Here is a 24,344-nt window from a genome sequence, read left to right on the forward strand (position 1 = left end):
AATAACTGATTGTACTTCGGTAGGGCTCTAAAATAGTCATTTATTTCCAGAAAAATGAAGGCGGTGAAACGAAAGTTCGATATGATTAAAGCTGCAACCATATGAGTTCTTGCCTTTGTTCATTTCTGCTTGGTGCGCACCCACTATCGGCCAGGAATCGGGTGCTAATGTACCAGCTTCACAAAATTCATAAAAGTATGAGATGGAAACGCAAAGGTGATGGCACGAAAGTAGAGGAGGGGCACATCAGCCACTTAACCCCTGATTCTCGGTAGTTTGTGGCTTGTACCAGTCTACCTGCTGACGTAATTCGCGCCGCAAGACGCAAAACCTGAAGCGAAGAAAGAGACGCAAGTATACGACGAAACAGTACGAAAGTTCTAAGTATCTCCACGCTTTCCCTTCAGAACAAGTAAGCAGAGAGACCTAATTTCCACGAGGAATTTTGTTTCGTGAATACCTGCTAAACCGGCAATCGCCCCCTCTGAGTTGCGCAATCTCTCTGCGAGAGACACGTTCCGTGTATCGTTGACGGCGATAGCGCGAAGAAGACGGCGCGAAAGTGCGTGCCCCCCGCTCGCTTCACTCAGTTGGTCAGCCATTTTTTTCTAGTGAGGTCTCTTCGTACCAAATCTCGCGAAGCCCTAGCCGTAGAAAGCGACGTCAATCCAGAGCAGTCACCTGTCACCCAAGTGGTGATATTCATAAAGAGTTCTCCGACGTCGTGAGCAGTGATGTGCCTGGAACAAATCAAGCTTTCATGGCAGAATACGCAGACCGAGGATAGCACAACGTCGAGACCTTCCTTTTTCGGTTCGTGCTCAAGGTCCTCTACGCGACCCGCTTAACACTGATCAGAAACAGCCATCAGAGCCGGCCTACTGCGCAGGCGGTTGGATTTTACGACGGGTGCTTCAGCAAGCACCGCTCCTTCGCCGCCGGGCGCTACGGCACCGACGTGTTCGACTTCCTCCTACTCTCGTCTCGACGACAAGATTTTCTGCGATCACGGTGGCCTGCCACCACCCATCGGAATTCGCGACCACTCGGCGTACGCAAGAGGTGTCCCACGCCGGAACCGTACGCGTCCTGCTCTGGTTCGACCCTGAACAAAAAGAGGACTGCAGTGCGAATCGTAAATGTGCGGGCTATGGAATCGGCAGCGAAGTCGTGTCCAAGTTGAACTCCAACAACAACATCGACTTCATCTTCCACGCGTTCGAGATTTTCATTGCTAGGTTCCAGTGGCACCTTCCAAAAGAGTGGAGTAACCGACGTCTAGGAAGCAAGCTACGGCAATAAATGCGGTAATATCGCTGCGATGTTGGAGCTGGACGAGCAGGCACAACCATACTTCACCAGATTCGGCGCGACGTCTCTTCAGGACAAAGATTAAATAAGAAAGCCACTGCTTCATTACTCGCTCTGACGCAAAGCGTCTCTTTTATTTTAAATTCAAATGCACCCCATGAAGACACAGAATAAAACCAGGGAGCCCACGCTTCATTTTTTTTTACGCCTGCATTCGTTCATGATTCTAAACATAGCTCTTATGGTATACAATTTCGCGAAGAAACTTTAAAACCGAAAAAATGTGCAGAAAGTCGGAGAGCTTCTACGAATGCGGCAGCGTTCTTAAGCGGCTTGTATGTATTGTGAATTTTGTACAGCCAGATTTGGTTATGATGAGCTCAATTGGCCTCAATTTTTGTCGTTTTGTATTAGCGTTCGCCTATATTTGGCTACATTGGGCGACTGCATTTTGTTTGATTACATTGTTTTGTTTGTACCAATGAACTACATTTACACAACCATAACGATTAAATGTGTGAACCTTGTGAATTATGCATTTTAAGGCGCAGTCCTTAAGTGCCCCATTCTGCGCTAAATTGTCGCTGTAGTAATAGTATATAAATGTTGGCCCGTAATGGAAATCGGGGCCTGTAAAGAGCAAATGAAAAAAAAAAAACGAGTGATAAGTTGTTCATGGTTTCAGGGAAACTAAAAGGAAGGGAAGTTTATCGGGGATATTATTGAGGTCGGCAGAGAGCTCACGTGCATGCAACACAATGAATGGAAAGGAGGAGAAGTTAGAGAGTGATACTGCTAGCTGCCAAGCGCTCTACCACTGCTCTATCTCCACATGGTGCCGGCATAAAATTTCTTGCCGTCGTTTTTTCCTTTGTTATTGCTTTATTCATGCAACATACCCATTGGGGACTGGGCATGAATGAGGCGCAAATGTGCCGGCTTCACAAAGTTGGTGAAGCTATGACGGAAACGTAAAAGTTGTAGAATGGTGCGTGCTGCGTGACACCTGAACGAGATTGCACGTGAGTAGAACAGGTGCCCATTAGCAGCGTAGAATCCTGGTTCTAGGGAAGCTCGGCCGTGTGTCAGTCTGCTTGCTGACGTAATTTGAGTTGTAAGACGAAGAAACGAGGGAGAAGAAAAATTGTGGTTGATTCCTCTGCCATAGGAATCGGTAAAACACGAAAGTGAAATGTGCGGCGAAATCTGCGGCTGAACGTGATTTGCGGGTCGGCGGTTGCCTTGTGGGTGTGCTTGGCGAGCGACGTCCTGCTGCCGGGTCGCTTCTGCGAAGGCGTACTGGCGTCATTTCCATGGCGGATGTGACGTCAGTGAAATCTTGGTGTATCCCGACATAAAACACTTTCGTGTTAAAATATCAAACCCGAAAAAGAACAACCCTAAGTATAACGTACTCTTTAGTACTAGAGCTTCCTTCCCCGCAAGAAGACCCTGTGTGCAGGGGTGCACCCTTTACAGGCCGCTTGCTTCGTTTACTGGCGTCATTTCCGTGATGGATATGACGTCAGTGAAATCTTTGTGAATCTCGGAGTAAAACACATTCGTGTTAAAAAGACCCAAACACGCACACGACGCAGCGGTAAAGAAGTTGACTCACTAGCAAAAGCCTAGTGATACTTGAAAAGATTCGCCAGGCTTTCGTCTTTAAAGCACGTACGCACATTTAAGTGCCCTGAGGAGTTTTTAATGGTGGTCGGGGGCATGGCGCATGATAAAAGTGGTTGTCGATAACTCAAGTATGGCGGTGGCACTTACGCAGATCCAATTTTATTAATTTAGGCAGAAACGAGCACATGATTCTTGCTACAAAAAAAAAAGGAGCGGAGCCGAAACGCGCTAGAATTATCCTGTTAGAATAAACTACATTATCAATATTGTTGCAAAGGCATCTGCTAAGCCGTGCAATATCAAGTTTGAGGTATGTATCGAGAATACCGCCAATCGCTCCCTCGTAGGTGTGCAATTTCCCAGCTAGGGATAAGTGCCGTGAATTGCTGACGGCCGATAGCTCGAAGACGACGGCGCAAAAGTGCGTGCCCTCCGCTCGCCTGCCTGAGTCGGTCAGCCCTTCTTTCAGGCAAAGTCGCTCTTTACCAGAGCTCGAGAAATACTCGAAAGCAACGTTCATCGAGTGCAGCCACCCGCCACCATAAACGTCGATATATGTGGACAGTTCTCTGACCTTGTTGGCCGAGACGTTCCCTGAACGAACCACGTTTTCATGGGAGACTGCGAAGACCGAAGACTCCTCATCGCCGAGACGTTCCTCCGTTTCTCCGCCCTAAAAGTCTGCTACCCGACCCGCATAACGCTGATTAGGGGCAACCATCAACGCCAGCCCACTACGCAGGTGTTTGGATTTCACGACGAGAACTTCGGCGAGTACCGTTGTTTTGCCGTCTGGCGCTACTGCAGCGACGTGTTCGACGTCCTCCCCCTCTCGGCTTTTGTCGACGCCTGGTTTTTTTGCGGTCACGGTGGCCTGTCGCCATCCATCCCAAATCTCGACCAGCCAAGCATCGTTCAGCGCACACCGGAGGTGTCCGACACCGGGACCATGTGCGACATTCTCTGGTCCTTCCCTGAAGAACCAGAGGGCTGAAGTCCCCGCTCGAGAGGTGCAGGCAATGTGCACGGCAGCGATGTCGTGTCCAAGTTATTCACCAACAACATCGACTTCATCTGCCGTACCCACGGGTTTGTCATGGCTCGGTTCGAGCGGAACTTCAAGAAGAGCGGGCTCACCGACTTCTCGACGACGAACTGTGGTGATGTCGCTGCCATCTTGGAGCTGCACTAACCCGCACAACCAGCCTTCACCATATTTGACAGCCATATTTGACTTCACCATATCTGCCCAAGGAGGATAATTTAAAAAGAGGAAGCCATTGCTTCATTACTTCCTTTGACATTATAGCGCCTCATTTTATTAGTATAAAAGAATCCTATAAGGGCACAAGGATTAAAACGTGGAAAGCAACGCTTCATTACTTCTTCGGGCACCAACATTTGTTTGTTGTTCAATAGCTCTTAGGTTGAGGTGTTAGAAGAAACCTTATCGCCAAAGATGCACAGTAATACAGACGAATGTACGTAAATACGTCAGTATTTTAAAGCCGCTTTTACGTATACTGAGTTTTTTTTTTTTAATATCGCCGGATTCAGTTATGAGCAGCCTAATTGGGCGACTTTTTCTCGTTTCTGTTTACGTTTAGCTTCGTTGGGCTATATTGGCCGACTTTGCGTCTTCTTTGCTTACATTTTTGTTGTTCTTTATGTTTACCAGTGGTCTAAAAGTACACAAACATAACGATTAAATCTGTTAACCTTCGGAATTATGCATTTTAAGGTAAAACTCGTTAAGTGCCTCATTCTGCGAAAGAGCGTCGTCGTAGTAGTAGTATAGTAGTTGGATCAAGAAAATAGCCGTTGCCGCAAAGGGTAAATAACAATTAAAGCCGCTTCACTTAATGTGAAAGCTGTCGGAAGTGCAGAGCAGTGATTCGCCATAATGGGCTGTGGCGCCGTTATCCACTCTCTCTTACCACCCATCACGCTCTTCGCCGCCCTGTCTCATTCCTCTCGTGATGAATTCAACGGAGGTTTGTCCAACGCATTTCAAATTTCCCGCCTTCGCAGTGCTCGCGTGCCCCCTTCCTGAAACTGCGCCAGCGGGATTTCTGCTCTTTTTGTGCTTGCTTTCCTCCCGCACGTTCCGGCATTGCACTTCCACTTTTTTTCGCTTACTAGTGTAAAAACCAACCCAACCAGGGTCCCGAACTAAAGGAACACGGAATCTGACGGTTAGTTACGTATACTTTGCCTCAAATGTACCTGCAGTTTTCTCTGCGCTAAACAACGGGGAGATGTATGACAAGCGCCAGCGGTTCACGAGTTTCGAATGCTTATGACTACATGAACCGCTTGTCTTTCGAAGCCTCTGGGTTACGCCGCGACGACAACCGCAACGAGACAGAACCCCGTGTGGCTCTACTTGGGTCCAGCGAGCGAGCTACGACGACAAGGCGAGCCTTTAAAGTACTCTGCACTTAAAACACATGTGGTATACGATGGGATTTAAACCCCGGTCTCCACAGTAGCAGCCCAGGGCTCTACCACTGCTCTGTATCCACACGTTGCCAACGTAGAACAAACTTTGTTGTTGTTGTTGTTCCTTTCTTCTCGAAAAATACCCACTAAAGGGATCGGCCAGGAATAGGAAGCCTTGAGGGGACAATGTGCCAGCTTCGCAAAATTGACAGAGCTATGAATTGAAGACGCAAAAGTTGCAGAATAGCGCGTTCCGCCTTGCACCTTAATCTGGTCTGGCTCCATCTCCGCAATGCCCTTTCCGCGATAAACTAGAAAATATAGAACATTTTCTCTTCAATTGTCGCAGCTTCTCCCCAGTGCGACACACGCACCTGGAGTCAACCTTTAGGCGGCTCCACCTTCCGCTATCTACTTCCGAGGTTCTGTCAATGCGCTTCCGCCGTAGGAATTTGCAGCAGGGATGTTGTGTCCATAGAGTATGGTTGTGTCCGCCCTTCACTCTTATTTGCGGCGACAGGCCGGTTTCCCTGCTAGCCAACTAAGCCGCCACATTTATTTAGTGTTTCTTCCTGACTCTACTTTAATATTATAAAAATATTTTCTGTTCTGTATTTTCTTTTCTAAATTTTGGGACCTAAAATAATACAGGTCACATCCTGATTAGGTACAAATCTTCTTGGCCAATCCCCGGCGAGGGTATTTGTCATCTTCGAAGGCAACCAACCAACCAACCAACCTACCTGGACGTGATGGAACAAAAGTATAACTGACGCACACCAACCGCCCAGAACTGTGATTCGAGGGAAGATATATGCGTACGTGTGTCTGGCTGATTGCTGTCGTAATTGCCCCCGTAAGATGCTGTAGTGTCGCGTCGGCGACGGCCCCGAAGGGCGAAGCAGGAGACAAACGCCCGGTGAAAGAGTCAAGCCAAAAGAGAGTAATTTATTCAGTGACGTCATATATATAGCCTGGGGTTATCCCCCTGGTGGTAGAACTACCGAAACGCCGAGATGCGAAAACCCCGGATACTACATACTCCTTCCCTTAAATTTTTTTTTGTACTTCATCTTTCCCCCTTATAAAAAAAAATAAAAACGAGCAAATGACATTCCCATACTCAACACAAACAACTGACAGTCCACACAGCAAAGGTAATATCATCCACATGTCCAAAACTAACTGTCACTTCACTTGAATGTACATACTTCACTGTATTTGCACCGTGCTTCACTTCACACTCTGCACTGTTTCCTTTCCCCTTTTTCTTTCTTCTTTTTTTCTTGGCGGACTCGTCGTCATACTCGACGTCCTCGATCTTGGGCTTCTCTTCGTCGGCCTTCTCGGTGCCTCCTTTGGCCTTCTCGGCTTCTTTCAAGATCATGGGCTTTCCCTCTTCGTCGGCCTTCTCGGCGTCTCCGGCGGTCTTGTTAGCTTCTTCCTCTTGACCCTCTTGAGGTTCACTTGTGCTCTCCGAGTTCAGACAAGTCGCTCGTAGTTTCTTTCGAAGATCTGCTAGTTGCGATTTTAGCAGCCGCATTTCTTCACCCATCTGCGATTGCCTCCGTCTGCTTTCTGCTAGCTCAGATATATGACCCTGTAGTTCAAGGCGGAGCTGTTTAACCACTTCGCCCAGTTGATCAATTCCAGACTGGCTTTTGCCAGTATCGGAGCTGGTCTTCTTGACATCATAGTAGAATCCCTGGCGTGATGAATTTTCGTGTTGGTCCAGGTGGTTGACGACTATTGCCTTATCGCCGTCGGGTGGGGTCTCGATGTTTCGCAACGGTGGCCGGGTGTATCGTTTCACACGAGGTGACGACGGAGGCGTGGTTGCAGAGCGCGGCGTACGGCAGGCATTCCTGAAGTGGCCGATTTTACCACACTGGAAACACGTTTTCCCCAGAGCGGGGCACTGTTGAAGCGGGTGCCACAACCTACCACAGCGGCCGCACGCTGCAGAACGCAGAGCACTGGTCCGGGCTAACCTGAGCCCAGGACGTGACGGTGGTGCACTTCTGTTTGTTGAGATTGTGGGGCGAAACTCGCGACGTGAAAATCGGGTGGGGTGCCGTTGAAATCAAAGCGGTTGAGCTCGTTGAGTCCCGTCGATCGCTTGAACTATTTCTTCTCTGGCTGCTCGATATCCTTGCAGCAGATCCTGGACTTCAGTTACGTTTTGTATGACTTCGATGGCTTTGTCAAACGTGAGTGCCGGGCCTTCTGTGAGCAGACGTTCTCTGGTGCGATCGGACGCAAGTCCCACGATGAGTTGATCCACGAGTGACGCGGCTTCGTCGGAGCCGAAGTTGCATTGTCGACCCACGTATTGCACACGGCGCGCGAAGTCGATCGCTGATTCCGTTTCTGCTTGACATAAACTTCGGAACTGTATGCGGTTCGTCCGCTGTGATGTCGAAACGTCAAAGTGAGCCGCGAGGCCCTGAACGAGATATTCGTAGTCGTCGCCGGTGCTTGCTCCCGCCGGTCTGGCTGACTCGATCATGTGCGCGATTCGGTTAGCTTCCGTTCCCAAAAAGATCTTCAAAAACGCTGCTTTGCGTCGCGGAGTGAATTTTTCAGAGCCGGCTGCGATTAGGTATGTTTCGAACGAGCGGTGCCACTCGCGCCATGAAATGGCCGGCCTTCCCGGGCCCGGCAAAAATGGTTGCGGCTTCGCGGCTATGTCAGCCATCTTGACCCGATAATGAACGAAGTGGTGCCGCTTTACTTTCCTTTATGAAGTTTATATAATTCAGGTGCAAGAAATACTTGTTGCCAGTTGGCGATATCTTGCAGTATTACCTGAAGGTTACATGTCGCTGGACGTATTTGCTGCGTGTCGCTCGATGCACGTCGATTTCAGCACTATTCTGCTGGCCGCCGTTTCCTCGCCGGTGTGGTCGTCCGCGTAGGCCTAACTCTCTACCGCTCTCGGCTGACTGTTTCAGCCCTCACTACTTGAAAATAAAACTTGCGGCCTTTTCGGCGGCTTACATGTTACTGCAGGAATGTTGAGCGCTTACATTTCGGACGGTTCTTGAGTCGACTGCGCCATTGTAATGTCGCGTCGGCGACGGCCCCGAAGGGCGAAGCAGGAGACAAACGCCCGGTGAAAGAGTCAAGCCAAAAGAGAGTAATTTATTCAGTGACGTCATATATATAGCCTGGGGTTATTCCCGTGGTGGTAGAACTCCGAAACGCCGAGATGAGAAAACCCCGGATACTACAGATGCCAGAACAAAAGCGAAGAAAGAGACACAAATGCGATGTAGCAGCAAACGAGTTAATAAGCATCGCCACGCTTTCACCTTCAGAGCACGTAAGCTGGCTTAATTGTCCCGAGGAATTTTGTTGCGTGGACACCTGCTAATCCACATAATCTCCTGTTCGAGGTATGTTCCATGCAGACCGGCAATGACTCCCTCTGAATGGTACAATCTACCCGTGAGGGATACGTGCCGTGTATCGCTGACAGCCGATAGCTGCTCGAAGAAAAAGTGCGTGCCCCGCGCTCGCCTGCTGGTGCCGGTCAGCCATTTTTTTTCTGGGGAAGTCGCTTTCTACCAAAGCTCGAGAAATCCTCGCCGTGGAAAGCAACGTTCACACAGAGCAGTCACCCGTCACCCCAACGGTGATATTTATGGGCAGCACTCCGACTTCGTGAGCCCAGACTTTCCTGACTACGTCTTCATGGGTGTCTACGCAGACCGTGGATCCTACGCCGAGGCGTTTCTCCTACTGCTCGCGCCCAACGTCCAGCTACCCGACCCGCATAACACTGAGGGGCAACCACCAAAGCCGGCACTCTAAGCGGTTGTTCGGATTTTACGACGGGCGCTTCAGCAAACACCGCTGTTCTGCAGTCGGGCGCTCCTGCACCAACGTGTTCGACTTCCTCCCACTCGCTGCTCTTGTCAACGCCAGGATTTTCTGCGTTCACGGCGGTTTGTCGCCACCCATCGACACTCTCGACCAGACACGTGCCACTCGGCGCTCGCAGGACGGTGTCCAACGCGGGAACCATGTGCGACCTTCTCTGGTCCGAACCTGAAGGAACCGGGGTTACCCTGCGAGCCCGAGAAATACGGGCTATGTGTTTGGCAGTGACGTGGCGTCAAAGTGTTACTCGACTTTATCTTCCGCGCGTTCGAGATTGTCATGGCTGGGCTCCAGTGGCACTTCCAGAAGGGTGGACTAATCGACTTTTCGACACCGAACTATCGCAATATTTGCGGTAACATCGCTGCCATATTAGTGCTGGATGAGCAGGCACAACCAGACTTCACCAGATTCTGCGCGACGCCCCTTCAGAACGAAGATTAAATAAGGAAGACACTGCTTCATTACTTTCTCAGATGAAATGCGTCCTTTTTATTAATATAAACACACGCCACGAAACACGCGAGTAAATACGCTGCGAGATGCTAGAAACTTGTATCATTCGGAAACTTTCAGTGTTTGTTGAGCGCTTTTCGTGAAAAATGCTGATTAACGGGTAGCAAAAAAATAGAACATGGGGAACAGTCCCCTCCTTTACAAAAAGCGTTTAGAGCAAAAAAAGGCGCTCACATATCTTATTCTTGTCAACGCTAAGACTCACTGCATCTGCGAGGTCACTCTACGCCCATGGCATGGCACCCTAGAAGGAAGGGACAGTTGATGTTGACACTAATAAAAAAAAAACTGACGAAGCATGCACTAAGTCGCCCAGGGCTTGAACCATGGCGAAGTTGAAGGATTTCTTTCTGCGTGAGCCCTCAAGGACACATCACCACGCACCCGCCGCGGTGGCTCAGTGGCTTAGGCGCAGCTGCTGAGCACGAGGACGCGGGTTCGGTTCCCGGCCGCGGCGGCCGCTTTTCTGAAGGAGGCGAAAAGCAAAAACGCCCCTGTGTGTACGAGATTTCGGCGCACGTTAAAGATCCCCAGATGGTCAAAATTAACCCGGAGCCCTCCACCACGGCGCTCCTCATCGCCTGCGTTGCGTCGGCGCATTAAACCCTGCAATCAATCGACACATCACCACGCATTTGCAGAAGTTTGAAATTGTTTATTTACGTATTCCGTCGTCCCTTTGCACTGCGCTAGTAGAAGTCATCGTCATACCTATCGACATCGTCTTACTCCTCATGCCAAGCACTGCATGCGCGGTAGCGTTTGATGACAGCTGGGGTATAGTGCCTATTCTAGGCACTATATCTGGGGCGTAGCGGCGGCGTGTACGTGCACGACGCATGCGCGGCATTCCTGGGGTCACGCCGAGGTTCCGTGGAGCAGGTGTTGCGCCAGCTGTGGCGTTGTTGGTTGCTAGGGAACGCGAGACGCTCCTCAAGATTTTCGCCGTTTTTCTTTTTTTTCTTTTTTTTTTTTTTTTTTTTTTAGGCCACGGCGCCGTGAGGCACACGCTCACGAGCGCTCGCCATTTTCTCGTTCCTGGGGGTTTTCGCCAGTTCTTGCTGTTTTGTTTTTTGCTGAAGCCACTGCGCGCGCCGGGGACGCTGTGCGGTCGTCGCAAGGCACGCTCTCACAAGCGCTTCACCTTTTCTTGGATTTTGAACGCATTACGCGTTACGCACCGCACAGTATACGGCCAGCTACAACAGATCCGCTTTTCAAAAATTGGCGCAGCTTGCAGTGGTGGTGCAAGGCTGGAGAAAGAGCAAAGCTAGTGGCCCTTCTCCTTTCGTCGGAGACCTGGCTGTTGCATCATCAGCATCATCAACAGCCCACTAGGTCCACTGCAGGACGAAGGCCTCTCCCACCGACCTCCAACCGTTCCTGCCCCGCGCCGCTCGAGTCCATTCTCTGCCCAGGAATTTCCTTATTTCGTCCCTTTATCGAGTAATCGGCCTCCCTCTTTTTCTACACCCGTCCCTCGGTGTCCACTCTGTCACCCTGGTAGTCCATCAATTGTCATTTCACATAATTACGTGGCCAGCCCAAGTCCGTTTCTTTTCCTCTATCTGAAATATGATATCCTCTACTCAAGTTTGCTCCCTGATCCAGGAAGCTCGTTTCCTGTCGCTAAGTGTTTCTCCGATCATTATTCGTTCCATGGCCCGTTGAGACGACCTAGGTTCGCTTTCGGGTTTAACAAAGCGCCGAGTTTCCGGCCCATATGTCGTCGCATCACATTTGTATCCCAACTTGCCGCTGAAAGTTCTCCACGACTGGCAAGCCCGGACCATTTCGTCCGCAGGCTTTCAAATCTCTCAAAGTGCACCGCACACGCACCAGAGCCCGCGGCCAAGTCCAAAGCCAACGCCCGCGTTATGAACCCAAAGGAAATGCTGTGCTGCCTGGATGCGGTGATAGCTCAATCAGATATATACGCCGGTTTCATATTCGCGACGTACCCATGTTCATTCCGACCACAGGAAGAGTTCTCTTTTCGAGTTCGACACGGAATTAGCAGCCCCGCGGCTGCTAATTCCGTATTGCTTGTGCCTTTGGGGAGGCCTAGTAGTTAGGTTACCGGTGTCACTGCGTAAGGGTCCTGGGTTCGATTCCCAGGACCTCTATAACCACAATTTTTTTTTTGCTGGAGGCTTCTGGGTTTTGTACGGACGGATTTGTGTCGGCCTAAACAGCTCTGCTGTTGAAATACGAGGATATCTGAGTACTGCTTATGAATTGTAAATGACAGTAATGGTGCACTGGCGTGGACGGATGAGAGTCGCAACCACGTGTCGCTGCTACCGGGCTTTGAACGACTCTCTCTCTCTCTCTCTCTCTCTCTCTCTCTCTCTCTCTCTCTCTCTCTCTCTCTCTCTCTCTCTCTCTCTCTCTCTCTCTCTCTCTCTCTCTCTCTCTCTCTCTCTCTCTCTCTCTCTCTCTCTCTCTCTCTCTCTCTCTCTATCTCTGCGCGTGCCCTGGCGTTCCTAAGCAGCGGGTGCACGCTCTGGTGCTTTTTCTGCTTTTTTTTTTCAGTTACCGGGGCACATGCTCGCCCTATGGAACGCGTCGCAGCCAATGGGCATTTCCGGGCCGCAGGAGCCGCCGGGCAATGCCGACACCGACGCCGGCTTTCTTGCTCAATGGACCATTTATTAATGGACATAGTTTTAAAAACGCTTAGTCACACGTTTAAAGAGGATGGCTATATGAGAGATAGGAAGAAAAATACATCAGTATGCACGGTAGATTCTCAGCTGAGAAACGACCCATAGTACTTTCAGCACTCTGTAACGGCCCAAATTTCGAAGAGGGACATCTGTCGCATATAACTATGATTGCACACGCAACAAGTCATTTTCTATCCAAGTCCATAGGTGCACGACTTGACATGTTCAGCTCAAAGAACAAGGTCAGTTCCTTCGTCTCGCACTGATATGTCGCATACAACTGAGATGGTTTTGTGTATATATTTGTTGATGAAGGCACACTTCGTCTGCCGCACGGGGAATTATTCATGCTTCGCGGCAAGCTTCGCGCAACTGTCGTCATAACGGTAACGACAGAAGCAACGTTCCCCATCCTGGCGCATCACGCTGGTGGGTCACCCGCGAAGAAGACGCTTCATTTCCGCGCAAGCGCTTGCACTAACGACAGTGGTGAAGCCGCTGTAATCGTTTTCAGACTGCCTTTTCGGCTCAGTTCTCCCCATGTTGTTACTTCCACCATCCGCCGAATAAAAAAGCCAGTCGGGATGTTCCGCGTTCCTGGCCACGCTTTGTAACACGTCCACGGTCCAGCGCGCAATGGCGTTCCCCGTGCCCAGAACGGAAAGGAACCGTAATGTGGAAGGCGAAAGCTGAATCACCCGCTCGCCTCTTACTGTTCCTCCTTTTCCCCCTCAGCGGTAACACGGCGTGCTCCGTCGTGCGCGAGAATCGGACAAGGGCCGCCGCCACGGCGCCACGATTGTCTTCGCTGCGCTGGACGCACTCAGGCGTCCAGGGCGGCCGTCTTGCGCCGGTGGCGACCCGCCGAGAGGTCGTTCAGGCAGCGTAGACGTCGGGATCCGTACATGAATTTCACGCCCGCCGTGATACGAGATGCGGCCATTGCGGCGGCTCATCGTGCCACCCGCTGACCGGCTAGAGTCTGGCGCAACGGTCACGCCAGACGGTGACGCCGTACTCTCCAAACGTTGGTACTCTTCCACCGTTATAAAAAGCTCACGAGTCTGCAGCCATTTCTGCCAGAGAACGACTTCGCCCGCTTTCGCTGCTTTCATTGTTTGCTTTCATCTTTCACAAATGTCGCTTTTTCCTAATTTTGTAGCTGCTCTCTGCTGCCGAGCCCAGCTTGGTGCGAGTTTGATTGCCTCAGCACGTGTGAGTCAGTGAATCGACGTCCGTAAGTGCAGGTCAATGCTCGGCAGGTACTGACCCCGCGGTCAGTGAAAAAGCAAATGTGCGCGCGTTGACCGTGACGAAAGCGTTGTTCTCGCAAGGGCCAACAAAATTGCAAGCAGCACGCGAGCTGGTTCTTATCACCGTAATTGCTTAGCGAAGAGTTCAAGGGCATGCAACAGATCACATCGCGAGTTTGTGTACGCTTCGTACACAAACGGACAAGGGAGTTTCTTTCAGTTGGTGACGCTTAATTTGGTGGCCAACGAGTTCAGGATGCTGCGAATAGAATTTCAATATGCTTCGGCACGTACGCGGCTGATAGCGATGCGCCGCTTCAGGAATCTCCAGAGGTTTCTCTCACAAGTAGCCTCAGACCGCCGGGCGAACGTGCAGACTATAACGGCAGCGGAGACGTGTTCGGTAACAAAGGCGGCGTTGTCGATTCCAGGAAGATTCAAACGGAGGAAAGAAGGCGGTTAACATTTCCGACCCAGCCGCAACCTCCATTTTAAGCAACAGCCTTCTGTTCCTTCCTGTATTGTATAATTGAATATTCGCACTTTCCCGCGTCAGAATTAAAATGCGTGTTGGCTCCGGGGGACTTTTTTCTCCGGATGACAGTGTTTTCCCAGTCATTCACTAATACAATGAAGGGAAAGTAGCGGCTGCCTTAATAAACGGAAAGTCCCATCTGGACCCCAAGGATTATGGCTCGCCGATAAACTTCTACCTTACTCGAAAGACTACGTGATCAAACACATGGCCGTCCAGCAAGTGTCAGACGCCCTCGATCTTCAACGCCCGAAAGTGTCACCCCCACCCGGGGGTAAGGCATGAGTATAGGTTACGGAAGCCGAGTGGCCGGCTGACACGACGTGAGGCCGCGTCGCGTTTGCAGGACAAATAAAGATGTTTTATCTCTCTCTCTCTCTCATCTGGTGTCTGATTTGGCTGTACTCGCGTCATCGATATTCGAGTGCAGCGCGCGGTGCCTGCACTTGTCTCGTCGATTCTTCGACGGTGCAGAGAGTGCAGGATGAATTCACGACTTTCCCCGCACTCCCATAAAAAGAAGTGCAGAAGCAGAAGAAGAAAGTGCGGGACCGTTTCTGCAGTGGCGGCACCTACACTGAACTAATCGTGAGCTGGTTCGGAAAGTGCAGGGTGTCCCTATAACCGCGACCCTTTTCGCGTTCGGTGCAGCCTTCCGGCGGGAACACCGAACGCGGCGTCCCCTGGTGGACCGGTTCCGGAGCATGGGCGCCTCCGAGTGGTTCCTGGACCTCGCCAGCCGGGTGCTGGACATTCCCGAGCGGTGGATACAGCGACGCACTGACGACCGACGCTTCCCGGAGCTGGGCTCCCTGGTGCGCCGCTTTACCCTGCAGGAGTTTCTGACAGTGGGCTCTCTTTGGCACCACCGACGCCTTCCGGGCCTCGAACTCGACTACCGGGTGCTGTGCGCCGACGGATACGCGGGCTCCAACTGCAGCGAGCGCTGCCCGAGCCCGGCCGAGAAGGGCGCCCGCTTCCGCTGTCTCGAAGGCAGCGGGGGAGCCAAGCAGTGCATGGAGGGGTGGGCGGGGGCAGAGTGCGAGCAGCCCGTGTGCGCCGAGGGCTGCGACCCCGAGCACGGGTTCTGCGAGCGGCCGGGAGAGTGCCTGTGCCGCATGGGCTGGGAAGGTAGCCGCTGCGACCGGTGCACGCCGATGCCCGGGTGCGTGCACGGATCGTGCAACGCCAGCTTCGAGTGCAACTGCCTGACTGGCTGGGACGGATTCTTCTGCAACCGCCGTACGTACCGTCATAAACGTGCGTTTTTTTTTAAAGCGAAAGCTTTTTTTAGTGGGACCGAAGGCGTCCTGTCAAAAACCTAATGCATTTCCCCATAGACTGATTGGTCGACCAAAGAACTCTCATAAAAAAATTTAAAAAAAGGTCCTAGGGTCTTCATAGTTATATGAGACGACTGAAAGTGCTCGAAGTGCTCCTGTAAAAATATCTATTTGGCATTGCATATGTGTTTAGAGGTGAAGCCAAACTTCGAAGTATCAATGCGCCTTTTTTTTTGTAATTTGGCTTCCTCACATTGCCTGCTCTGCAGTGAAGCTGGTCATCTACGGAGGGAGTGTTGAAAGTTGAAAGTTTATTTCCAGTAAAGCACATACAAACCTTTATCAAGGGAAATCGGGAAAAAGTTGCTCAATTGCAACTTGACGGGCCCAAAAACCCTTTCAGCAGCAGGGCAGTGGGCTAACACAATACTCTTACATATAGAAGAGGAGAAAAAAAAAGAATAAGAAGAAAAAAAAAAGAATTAAAAAAAACGAAACATTGCAAACGTGTGATTACAGAAAACGGTTTGAACTCTTGAGTTATCAAAAGTCTCCGGAAACAAATTACATGACAATTACCCGCTAAGACGACTCTACACGCGTGAAATCTGGCTTCTATTTCGTTAAAACGATCAGTTGGAAATCGCAAAAAAGAAACGGTTTTGGTTTAAAGAATACGTGCATCGCATCGAGCATGAAGAAGTGCAATGGCAGACCTTTATCTCATAAATAACTACACGGTGTACATTTAGCTCGTTCGCTGATGCGTTAACTTTACTTAATCCGCGAAAAATTGTCGTTTTCTCGCTTGTCTCAACTGTATTTGAGAAGAAATGGTCGATTTTTATGTACATGTCGCTGTTCGCTACTTTTGTGCCTGTCTCCGAGTATGTCACCGTACACCTTGCCTCATGAAGTGCACATTACTATATGGGTTGGCTTAAGTAGGGAAGCGTGTACACCTCCGTGCTGCGTCAATACAAGTAACAAATGTTACTGACAACTATTTCTAGCTTAATGTCGCAGGTGGCAAGTTTTCAATTCGTCAAAAGTACCGCAAAGGGGGACATTGAACGAAAAAGGGAGCGAGGACCCGAAATGAAAAAAAAAAAGATAAAAATACTAAAAGAAAACAAGGCAACCTACAAAATGTTTATGAAGGAATCAATTCAGAATTCAAAATAAACAGTTTCGAAATTCTGTGAAAGTACTTTATATGGCCTCCGGATTGTGTTGTTCATCCTTGTTTTCTTTCGGGGCATCGCAAAATGGCTGGCCGTCGGGGTGAGAGCAGGCATCCGAGCCGTGTAAGCTTAGTGCGAAGCTTGCGACCGAATCATAATTAACAGTAGCCTTTATTTGATGACAGACGAATTATACTCGGTGACAACTTAAGAACGGCACCGGAAGTTGCCGCTGTGCCTTATCACCGTAGCCGGATGTTTCTCCGCACGGCGCAAGTAGGGCGTTACTGGGAATATTTTGAACATGGCGTGAGCCGTTTCCGTTATTTTTTGGACTTAATATGTTTATAAACGACTCCAGTGACGACAAACAAACTGCGTGAGACAAGGCAGACGATATCACGCATTCATAGCAAACCCCTTTCAAAACGCGCGCGCACTGACGTCACGGGTCCGGCGCTTTGGCGGAGTGATGCACTACATGAGGTGGTGCCGTTTTTGAGTTGTAACCGAGTATAGTGGCATTTCGTCCATCAATACCACCCCCCCCCCCCCATCCCTTCCGCCAAGGTCAAAAATTTTGGCAGGAGCCGCGGCCCCCTTTCTCCTGCCCCCCCCCCCCCCCCCCCCTTTCGTACGCCAGTAGCCTGTGTAACGCGAAATGAGGGGCTAACCTAAAGGTGTCTTTTCTTCCAACAGCCATGTGTGGCCAAGGTTGCCACGCCACCCGCGGATACTGCGAAAAACCGGGGCAATGCAGGTACGGTTTCTTCGCGTTGTTGTGTCTGTCTGTCTGTCTGTCTGTCTGTCTGTCTGTCTGTCTGTCTGTCTGTCTGTCTGTCTGTCCGTCCACCCGTCTGTCCATTCGTCTCAGCCGCCCGGCCAAAAGTTAAAAGAACTGTTGAGCAAGACATTTATACGGGCAGAACAATTCCAGACTACTACATCTGGTAGCATATTGCATACTTGTCAATTTTTGTTTTATTAAAAAGACGACGTTAAGCGTATTTGAGGCAAAGCATGAATACATAAGTGATGCTTGAAGTGTTCTTTTAACAAAAATAAACGTGGGTGTAATTTCTGCGATAGCAAACTGAACAATCGCGTTAGAAACAATATTTTAACTCCAAAATATAAAAGGGCTCCAGCTCAAGCCTCGCGCTCGTGGCACGAGTGCCAAGCCAATCAAGAACAAAAGCTCCCTACATATGGCGCGCCAGCCAAGCGAACGCTGGAAAATTCAATGGGAGGAGGAGGAGGAATAGTGGTGGTGGTGATGGTGATGATGTTTAGTAACGGATTGACTTAGCCTTGCGTGGTACGCCGGAATAAACTTTATTTGCAGTATGTAATTTAGGGGCGGGTGGTGTCCACTTGGCTCAGCCAACCATTGACTTCGGGAGCACGTTCCACCAGGGCTTTTTTGGACCCGGAAGTCAGAGCAGCCTACCGCCACCTCCCGTTGATCGATAGAGTTGGGGACGCGCATACAGTGTGGCAGATCAACGTTTATAGAACCAAGGTCTCTATAAACGTTGTGGCAGATGGTGTCGGCGTCCCCGCAGAGGGGGCATAGGGGCGGGGATGCGTATGGATCAGAGTATATTCGATGAAGGTGTTTGCGACACGGAAAGGTGTTAGTTTGAAGGAACCGCCGCAAGCGTTCTTCCGTTCTAGAATGTGAGGGGTAGGCTGAGGGGTAGTGCGCGGTGGTAGCTGTGCACGTAATAAGGCTATCTCGAGTGGATTGCACTCCGTGGTCACAGGTAACAGAAGGGCCTAATGTAGCAGTAAGATCTCGAACTGCTGTGTGGGCCTCCGCATTACCTCTTAAGCCGGCGGGGGCAGTTGTCCACGCAAGTCCACGGGCGCTTTGAGGGAACTGCGCTGAAGACTTTTGAGAGCTTTGGCTGATATGTGCCCTCGCGTGAAGTTCCGTATAGTAGTTTGAGAATCGGACAAGATGAATTTTGGGGTAGGGCTCTGAGAAAGGGCTAGTGCTATCGCCGCCTCGTCCGCCACACTAGGTAAGTGGGTGTGCATGGTGAGAGATATGAGTGGGCAGGGAGATAAGGCCGTTGATGACCGCCAGTGCGGTTTCGGTAGCTAGCGACATCCACATAGTGGGTTGTAGATTTCATGGGGTGTTTTTCCGCCAGTTAACGTGCACGTTGTTCGCTATAGCGACTTGGTTCGTGGGGTGCATGTTGCGGGATAGCGGCCGGGTTAAGATTTTGTGTCGGAACAGAGGGTGGGCAGAATTAGTGAAGATGGGGATGCGGATGTGTAATCATCGGAGGATTATCAGTCCCGCAGGGGAGGATGCTATGCGGGAGTATTGATTCATTAGGTGGGCCCCAACAAGTTCCTCAGCGGCATTATGGATGCCAAGTTGTTTCACTTTGGCAGTGGGAGTGGTGTGAGGTACTTGCAGGGCGACTCTGTAGAGTTTACGCAACGGGTGGTTTCCTTTGTCAAGTCCTGCACGGGTGGGATTGGGGTACGGGTGGGAGTTGATTGGTCGATTTCTAATGAAAGCTTGAATGAAGCGTAGGCGTTCTGCTTCCTCGAGGTTCTGATGCCGGGGGGCGCTACGTCGGAGATGGCCAATGGTTTGCGTGATTTGGGCGTTTAGGTGAGTGAGGTATTAGAAGGTCGCGCGATTTTGTTGTATATGAAAGCCCTAGTACATGTATTTGGGGCCCCGCAGGGATTTTGCTCTGGCCGAGGGTTATAGTGATGGTAAGAGGGCTGGGGGGGTTTACCGCGAGGCGGGGGGAGTATGACTAGCTTGGGTTTCGCTGTGGAACAAGTGCGCCCTGCTTATGTCGCAACAGACAGGAGCATGTCTGCACCCATTTAAAGTGTTTCTTTGATCTGGACATCGCCACCTCCATTAGTACAGAGGGTAATGTCGGCGGCGTACAAACTATGTCGAAGGTGCGGTATTTGAGAAAGCTGTTGTGGAGTTGGAGGAGGGCTTTGTTGAAGAGCAAGGGTGACAAGACCACTCCGTGAGGGGTTCCTATGGATGATATTCGTATTGGTGTGGATGCGAAAACTTCTAGGCGAAACTCCACGGTATGGCTGGTTAAAAAAGAACGGATGTAATTAGAGGTCCGGTAGCCTACTTCGCGTGTCTTAAGGTTGCTCAGGATTGTTGTATGGGAAACTTGGTCAAAAGCTTTTTGAAGATCAAGAGCGAAAAAAAGCTAGTATGGCGGCCGTGTCCACTCGGGAGGGAGGCGTAATGATGCCATAAAAACAACTCGGATATTTTGGACTGATAGCCGCGAGCGGAAGCCAGTCATGGTGGGAGATAAACGCTTGAATCGTCCATGTATTGGGTAAGACGGGCGTGAATAATATGCTCAAGGATTTTGCCTACGCAGGAAGTTGGAGATATAGGTCGGAGGAGTTCGAGTGCGAGGGGTTTGCCAGGTTTAGGTATGAAGGAATTTTTTTAGCGTGTTGTTATTCCGGAGGGAGAGTGTCGGCAATCCAGAAGTGATTATAGTACTTGGTGATACTAGAGGTATCATTAACACTTGGTGATACTGGAGGCTAGAAATATCATTGAGGTTTCGTAGAAATTTATTCGTTATGCCGTCCAGGCCGGGAGCTGTGTTGATGCGGATTGGGAGGAGCGCCGCGTGCACCTCAACTTATGTAATTTCTTGATCTAAATCAAGGTTTGGGGTCCAGAGTAGGGGAGCGCGACAGAAGTGGGGCCCTGTGCGATGCGTGTAACTTGGAGATAATCTATGAGTTGGGTGTTAGTGCCGGCATTTTTGTGGGCAAGCTGAGTGAGTCTTGATTGGGTTTGGGTTCGGGAGGAACCAGGGTCCAGTAGGTGTCGGATGAGGAACCAGGTACGGCGCATACCCAGACTGCCGCGTGTTTGACCGCAGAGTTGTCCCCATCGAATTGGGGCGAGTTCAAGGGCGTGGACGTCAATAGTTTTTAACACGAAAGTTTTATTCCGGGGTGTACAAAGATTTCCATGACGTCATATCCGTCACGGAAGTGACGCCAGTGCAACAAAGTCAGAGCCCTGTAAAGGGTGCACCCCTGCACACAAGGGTCTTTTTGTGGGGAAGCAACCTTTAGTACTAAAGAGTAAGTTATACTTAGGGTTGTTCGTTTTCGGGTTTTATATTTTAGCACGAAGGCGTTTTATGCCGGGATACACCAAGATTTCACTGACGTCATATCCGTTACAAAAATGGCGCCAGTACATCTTTGCCGTAGCGACCCGCCAGCGGGACGTCGCTCGCCAAGCACATCCACAAGACAGCCGCCGACCCGCAAATCATGCTCATTTAGCTGCAGGTTTCGCTGCACATTTCACTTTCCTGTTTTAACGATTCCTATGACAGAGGAATCAAGCAGTTTTTTTTTTTTTTGTAGGTGTGCTAATCTGGCGTGGAATCGGTGACAAACCTCGACTGCGTTTATCATAGGAGGACCGAAACAGGAGAGGAACAATGTGAGAGGTGGGCTGGGGGGGGGGGGAGAGGGAGGAAGACGAGATGCAGTTACGTGGAAGATGCAGCACAAGACTACTAGATTTCCTTGATATAGCTCCCTGCCGGAACTATATAGAGGGAATCTAAAGACCATTGTCTTTTTGCGACACTTGCAGCGAAGATACGCGGCCATTTTCTTCTCTTGAGAGTTCTACAATCGCATTTCCCTAAAATATCGAAAATATGGTCATCAGTACGTGGTTCCTGCGCGCACTTGCACAAGGCCGCTCCAGTGGACTAGCGCACTCATGGTCGTCGCACTGAGGAGCTTGCACCGATGAGGACGTCGTGGCGCTTTCTTATCGTCGTTCCTCCGTGCACTATCTTGCAGCTGCCGCTTCGGCTGGCAGGGCGCCAAGTGTGACCAGTGCAAACCTCTGCCGGGCTGCCTGCACGGACACTGCACCAAGCCGCTCGAGTGCATCTGCGAGCCGGGCTGGACGGGGATCTTCTGCCACATACGTGAGTGCACCGATGCGAACGTGAAAGCGTACTCGTTGCAGAAAGCGTGAAACGATCGAGTTTAAGGGCAATCCAGTAATGACTGCCTAGCACTGTTAAGACCATAGAGTTTCTTAGTAGGTATACTTGAGAGGAAACTGCGCCTTGTAAGCCATGTCGTCATGGGGGTTCATGGGAAGACATCCTTTTTGGCTTGGGCTTGGCATGACAACTGGATTCTTAAGCGGTTTTTGGGATTTGCTTTCTTCACTATGCATTCACACATTTACGAGCTATAAGGAAGCCTAGATCCTCCCGTTTCTGTGGTAGCCGTCTTCAGTGAAACAGCAGGCAATGCGTGATCGCACCTGACGTTGCTAATGCCGCATTAGAAGGACGTATGACTGAGCGGGTAATATTCCGCCGCGAAATTTGTAGCCGACGAAAAGAAGAAACAAAACCTACTTCGACAAAGACAAGATACGGCAGATACGGGCGCTTGTATGCGTCCTATCTTGTCATCGTCCACGACTGTTTAACGCCACGTTTTCATTTTTCTTGTTATACTAGCTGCCGGTCGCGGTGCACCGGTTCACCACGAAGGCAACGTTTTCATAGGCACGCTCAAAAAACTTTCGAAACTCTTCAAACAACGTACTTTTTGAAATAAAGGTAAAATTAATAAAATTACATTCTCTAATGATTTACCCCCCAAATAATAACGTTGTTCGTAACTGCAACCTTGGCCTGTGGAATAGCAGGCACAACCGTTCCGGCAAAAATACGCTTTACTTCTTTTTTTCTTAGTTTTAAAACAGCCTGTTTTTATTTTCCACATTCACAATTGCACACTATTCTTCGCGTTTTTGTGGCACTTTGTTTAAATTTGCGGTCACTAAAACGTTTCAATCCAAGCCAATGATGAAACTAGGGCGAGTGCGATGTATAATGGCTGTCCATGACGACACAGACGACCTTGATGTGAGCCGCATAGACGCTAGCGCCAGATTCCTCTCTAGTGTATATTGTAAGAAACTCTATGGTTAAGACCAACAAGGGGCACCTGTCGTGATTACTTTCGATTAAGTATCAAACTTGATTACGTATACACCTTTGCTGTGCTGGACCAAATGTAGCCAATAGTACGTATCGAGTCTTCTACAGTGAGAAGCACGGCTGCAACAATCTCCGCGTTATTGTTAAATTTTTAGATATCAATTTTTTGTAGAAAACATTTATGTTCTAGAACACACAACCTTACGGTACGGTGACAGCGAGATTTTAAATTGTGTACTGCAGGAATAAAGGTGTTGTTTACATCGCCAAATATTCGTTGTTGTTGTTTTTTGTTTCTGTTTTTTTTTACATTACATTGAAAAATACTCTATGCAATTTTTGTCTCGACCACTTTATCACGTGTTCTAGGATACCCGTTATTCGATGCTCCAAAATTGTGATTCGATGCTCCGTTATTCGATGCTCCAAAATCCGGCGAGAGGAGTTTCGGAATTGTTCCGCACCTCTTAAACCTCCTAGACCGATTAAGACGGAACAATCGCCATCGACACCAGTGCTGTCGCAATCGCGTCGGGAAACGCGGAAATGGGCTCCAGCACCGCTTCTTTGCGCTCGACATGCGCCAACTCCGTCGGCCGTACCATTTCCCACTCAAAAGTTCGTTCCCATCCGCGCATCATGCCTCGGTCGTAAAATAGGTATCTTCTCGCTTCCTGCGGCACAGCGCCCGTTATCTGAAGAAGCCGTTTAGCGTTTCGTTCCCCCCCCCCCCCCCTTCCTCTCCGCTACGGCCGTCTCACGCGGCGCACGACCGCGTGTGACCTTCGAACGGAAAAATCCGATAAGTGCGCCGACGGCATATGCACGAACACGCGGGCTACTTAAAAAGATTTCCGGTTTGTAGTTTGGAAAGAAAATAGTGCGGTCCTTTAGCAGTGGCGAAGCTCCTTGCAGGATAATTGGCTTTGTTTATGGTCCTCACGCGTTTATGGGAGTTGACCGCACCCTCAAGCAGCAGAACCGCTGTTTGAAGCACTGGCGTTGAATTACTTATAGTATAGCACAAAAGAAAACAGGTTGAAAAATCTTAACAAGCTCGTTGTGACTTCATGAAAACTGTTTAATAAATGGATTTCGCGGCTTTCTATCTCCCTTTAGCCTCTCCTAAGCCACTAGATGCACTATAGTTAATTCCGCATGCCTCACAGCATTGCGCTGATGTCGCCGGGAATAACGTCATCACTTTCGGCGATGTCCCTTTACAGTATTGTCGGTGGCACCACTTATGGTGACGTCATTAGTGGCTGTGCTTTCACACTCGCCGCCACACCGACTTGTCCACAGTGTACACTTTTCAATCCAGTGATCGCGCCATTATCTTGCAGTAGCTTCCATACGGCAACTCAGGGTCGGTGCACGTTGGTTACGGGCACACCAGTACATCTACATCATGTCCTCCTTTGCACTGGTGAGCATTGTCGGCTTTGCTTCAAAGTTAGCTTCCTCTTTAGGGTATTCTTGGCCGCAATGCGCTTCCGGAGCACCACCGCACGCGCAACAGAATACAGCACAGCTTTCCATGTACAGCCTTCGCGGTAAATAGGCACCTTACTGTTCAAACAGCCACCATTAAAGTTTGGTAGTTCTCCT

At 49.9% G+C, this 24,344-nt stretch overlaps 1 protein-coding gene across 1 annotated transcript in view; it reads left to right on the top strand.

Moving 5' to 3' along the window:
- The window catches only part of LOC144148554 (uncharacterized), a 62,685-nt gene that overhangs the window by 32,668 nt on the left and 5,673 nt on the right, over positions 1–24,344 (top strand). Inside the window, exons 8-10 of the mRNA XM_077680072.1 lie at positions 14,892–15,482; positions 17,407–17,467; positions 21,568–21,698. Of these exons, the coding sequence (XP_077536198.1) occupies positions 14,892–15,482; positions 17,407–17,467; positions 21,568–21,698 (783 nt within the window). The remainder of the gene's footprint in view (positions 1–14,891; positions 15,483–17,406; positions 17,468–21,567; positions 21,699–24,344) is intronic.

The sequence above is a fragment of the Haemaphysalis longicornis genome, unplaced genomic scaffold, assembly GCF_048455015.1.
Source record: "Haemaphysalis longicornis isolate Haplotype H1 unplaced genomic scaffold, Haemaphysalis longicornis Haplotype H1 scaffold_8, whole genome shotgun sequence".
Classification (NCBI taxonomy): domain Eukaryota; kingdom Metazoa; phylum Arthropoda; class Arachnida; order Ixodida; family Ixodidae; genus Haemaphysalis; species Haemaphysalis longicornis.